The sequence below is a fragment of the Kryptolebias marmoratus genome, linkage group LG23 (genome assembly GCF_001649575.2).
Source record: "Kryptolebias marmoratus isolate JLee-2015 linkage group LG23, ASM164957v2, whole genome shotgun sequence".
Taxonomy (NCBI): Eukaryota; Metazoa; Chordata; class Actinopteri; order Cyprinodontiformes; family Rivulidae; genus Kryptolebias; species Kryptolebias marmoratus.
The window spans coordinates 5039182-5042552 of NC_051452.1; the positions used below are offsets into that span (position 1 = coordinate 5039182).

The 3371-nt window shown below is 38.6% G+C and overlaps 2 protein-coding genes across 2 annotated transcripts in view; both read right to left on the reverse strand.

Moving 5' to 3' along the window:
• The window catches only part of LOC108246837 (protein Shroom2), a 21041-nt gene extending 19526 nt beyond the window's left edge, over positions 1–1515 (reverse strand). Inside the window, exons 1-2 of the mRNA XM_025010175.2 lie at positions 1393–1515; positions 833–1078 (exon numbers count right to left, since the gene is read on the reverse strand). Of these exons, the coding sequence (XP_024865943.1) occupies positions 833–1000 (168 nt within the window). The 5' untranslated portion in view covers positions 1001–1078; positions 1393–1515. The remainder of the gene's footprint in view (positions 1–832; positions 1079–1392) is intronic.
• A 672-nt stretch (positions 1516–2187) lies between these two features.
• LOC108246811 (alpha-tectorin) overlaps positions 2188–3371 on the reverse strand; it is a 9830-nt gene continuing 8646 nt past the window's right edge. The window contains exons 18-19 of the mRNA XM_017434533.2: positions 2830–2919; positions 2188–2606 (exon numbers count right to left, since the gene is read on the reverse strand). Of these exons, the coding sequence (XP_017290022.1) occupies positions 2830–2919 (90 nt within the window). The 3' untranslated portion in view covers positions 2188–2606. The remainder of the gene's footprint in view (positions 2607–2829; positions 2920–3371) is intronic.

Below are 3371 nucleotides of genomic sequence, written 5' to 3' on the forward strand. Positions count from 1 at the left end.
GGGGGAACACGGGTCACCGGGGGAACAAGGGTCACCGGGGGAACAAGGGTCACCGGGGGAACAAGGGTCACCGGGGGAACACTAAGCTAAATATGAGCCTTTAGGTCAGACATGGACAAAAAAAAGCCTCGGTCTAATTTTCTTGTCTCAAGTGTTCGTTCATAAATACTGTTTAATTTGCAGAAAAACATCCAGACAGGAGCTTCTAACAGATCAGACAGTGAGTTTTAAGTTGTGATCTGAAAGAATTAACCCATCCTTTGTGTATTTGTGCAGATGTTGTGATGCTGTATGTGACGGATGCAGACAGCAGACTGTGCTCGTGTTTCAGGTCAGTTTGGCTGTCTGGGATAAAATGTTGAAACATTACTTGGAACTGTGACAAACAGTCAACATGAAGCTAAAAGACGACTTCCAGTTGCACTTTTGGCTCCATCTCCTGGGAGGAAAGTCTCTGTTTGCCTGGTTTTCCTCTAATGGGCGCAGAGACAGCGACCACTCTAAAACCAGCTGACAGGACGAGGACACAAACCAACAAACAGGTTTAAATCTTCTTCTCCTTCAGGAGAACCTGTGGAGGCTGCAACCTGACGCTCCGCTTAATATTTAAAGTCTGTAATGTGAGGCGGCGGCAGGCAACAAGGCTGTCAGGGTTATGGCTCCAGTCCACACGAAGAAACCTTCAAATCTAAGACGTGTCTGCTGTGCTCCCTGACTGATCTGACTTTAATTAGAGTGACAAATTTAACCCTTTAGTGTAATATTTCTCCCTGCGGCAGCTTACAGATCAGTATGTTCACCTGAAGTGTTCACCTGTTCTGTTTCCTCGTACCTTTGTGATGACCAGCGGCTCCCCGTGCTCGGTGCCCCCCCTCAGGGTGAACCCCCACGGCGCTTTGCCTCGGAGCAGCACCTTCACCAGCTCTTCGTCCTCCTCTCGCCACCACCTCATCCTCCCGGCTGAGAGCCTCAGGTCGTCTCTGTAGCTGATGGCATCCATGATGCCTGGGGGGCAGCAGACTCCATGGAGTCCGCTCAGGATGAAACTTTTAGTTATTCTTCATCATTCAGATGAATCCTGGGAGACAGAGTTAAATTACACTCAGGGGGTTTATTACATTAAACCCTCTAACATGGGAAATAAACATTCAAATATAATAACAGGCTGATTAGTTTGAGTTTCTCAGGACAAAAACAATTAAATGTTTTCTTCTCAGTAAACTAGTTAAAGAGGCGAATAAAAATGGATAAAAGTAACGTTTAAAGACCTAATTATTACCAGAGTTATAGTTTTTAGGGAACTCATTTTGTTGTTGTTCGTTTTTATCAGCTAATATTTAACAAATAGCTCAGATGTTTAAGCTTCAACAGCTGGAGCTCATTTAAACTTACTTTCCCAACCCTCCCTGCAGTTCTCAGCCTCCAGCAGGTGAGAAAGATGAAGATGATGAGCTTCTCGCTGAATGTTTCATTTCCTTCAGCTGAACTCAGATGTTTCTCGATGTTTATCCTTTCTGAAGCAACCTTCAGCTCCTCCGGCACCTCCTCCTCCTCCTCCTCCTCCTCTTCATCACCCTCTCCTTCCGGCGCCTCACCTGGTCAGGCTCACTGCGCCCCCTGGCGGCGGAGATGGGATTTGTCTCTTTGCTTTTAATTTTTATTATTTATTATTTATTTTTAATTTAATCTGGTTTTTTTTAACTGATTTCTAACCTGATATGTTTCTGGTAAATAAATCAGTTTATACTGAGCTGCAGTTTTATTTACATGAAACATTTTTCTGTAAATACATCTGGGGTTTTTTTTTCTTTAAATGGACGTTTTCTAATCTTTAAAGACTTTCTTTGCAGAAATTTAATTATTCTGTGCAGTAATAAAATATATTTCTTATGTTATTTTCTACTTGTTTTAGTTAATTAATGAATTAAAAATGTTCAAACTAAAAGCTTTTATAATAAAGCAGCTGTACGAACGGCGCCATCAAGAGTCAAAGTAGAGACACTGCAGAATCTGGAAATCCTTAAATTTGCTAAGTATTACAAAAATTATCCAGTTGGAGTAACATTTTTAAGATTTTATTAAATTACTAATAGCCTTTTATATTTCATCATAATTTTTATAAAATGATGTGTCCTCCATAGAGATAAAATACTGTAAATAAATTTATTGAAGAAATACTCAAAATGATAGTGAACTTTGACATTTTTACCTTTTATTTCATATCAGTTAATAACAAGATTAACATAATAATACAAAGACTTATCTTCCTATTATTTCCCCCCATTTAGCCTGTTTATGACAATAATCATTAAAATGAAATCATCCAGAACATGGTTCAGATCATTTTAAAACACTCATTAAATCAATAATGTTGGTGTTTTTCCCTCTAAATTTATAAACTTCGAACAAACATTTTACCCTAATTATTATGATTATTCGTGTTTTTCATTCCCACAGAGTCAGTTAAAAGTGCTTCAGAAAAAAACCCTTTTTTAAAATAAAATGTCTTCATATCACCCTTCGGTTTAATTTTTAATTCTCATTAATGAATCAGAACAAACCATCAGATTAAAAACACCAGATCACAGAGAGGATTTCAGGATCACCTGAGAAGATAAAAAACAAGAAAACTTTTTATTTGTCATGTCCAGAAAACATCCAAACCTTTTTTATCAGATCTCTCTGCAGTCAGGTACAAATATTATTTCAACAAATCTATTAGCTCCAATAATGACACTCAGACGTGTTTGTTTTATCCCTGGGTTCTTCTCTAACGAATAAGAAGAGAATATTTTGTGCAGCGCTTCGTTCAGAGGCAGGTTTCCTCACCTACAGAGTCCAGGTGAGGCTGATCAGAGCTGGGTTCATTTCTGCGAACTGACGCCTGATGGATCTGCGAGTCCTGCCCCGCCCACAAACCTGCGAGGAAAAACAAAAACAATCAGTGTTTCAGTGGATTGGACCGGGTTTTTGTGTTTTCACAGGTTAAAAATGAAACTAAATTCTCTTGTAAGAATTAATGTGTGACATATGTTATTCTTTAAAGCATGATTGTTTTGTTTTTAATTTAAAACTTTAACAGTTTGAGGTGTATTTAACAGTTTGAGGTGTATTTAACAGTTTGAGGTGTATTTAACAGTTTGAGGTGTAGCCACAGTGGCTGGTGGACAAAATCTTTTACCAGCCACTCAAATATTTTACGAGCCACTATTTTTTGTTGTGACAAAAAGTTATTTCATATGATGATGATGATGGAGGTGGGTGGAAGCAGTTGTGCTGCCCTACAAGCTGAACAACACCTCTTTCTGGACACTGCATGGAAATAACTAGACTTTTCTTATTTTATTTTAAACCATTAAAAGATGCATATC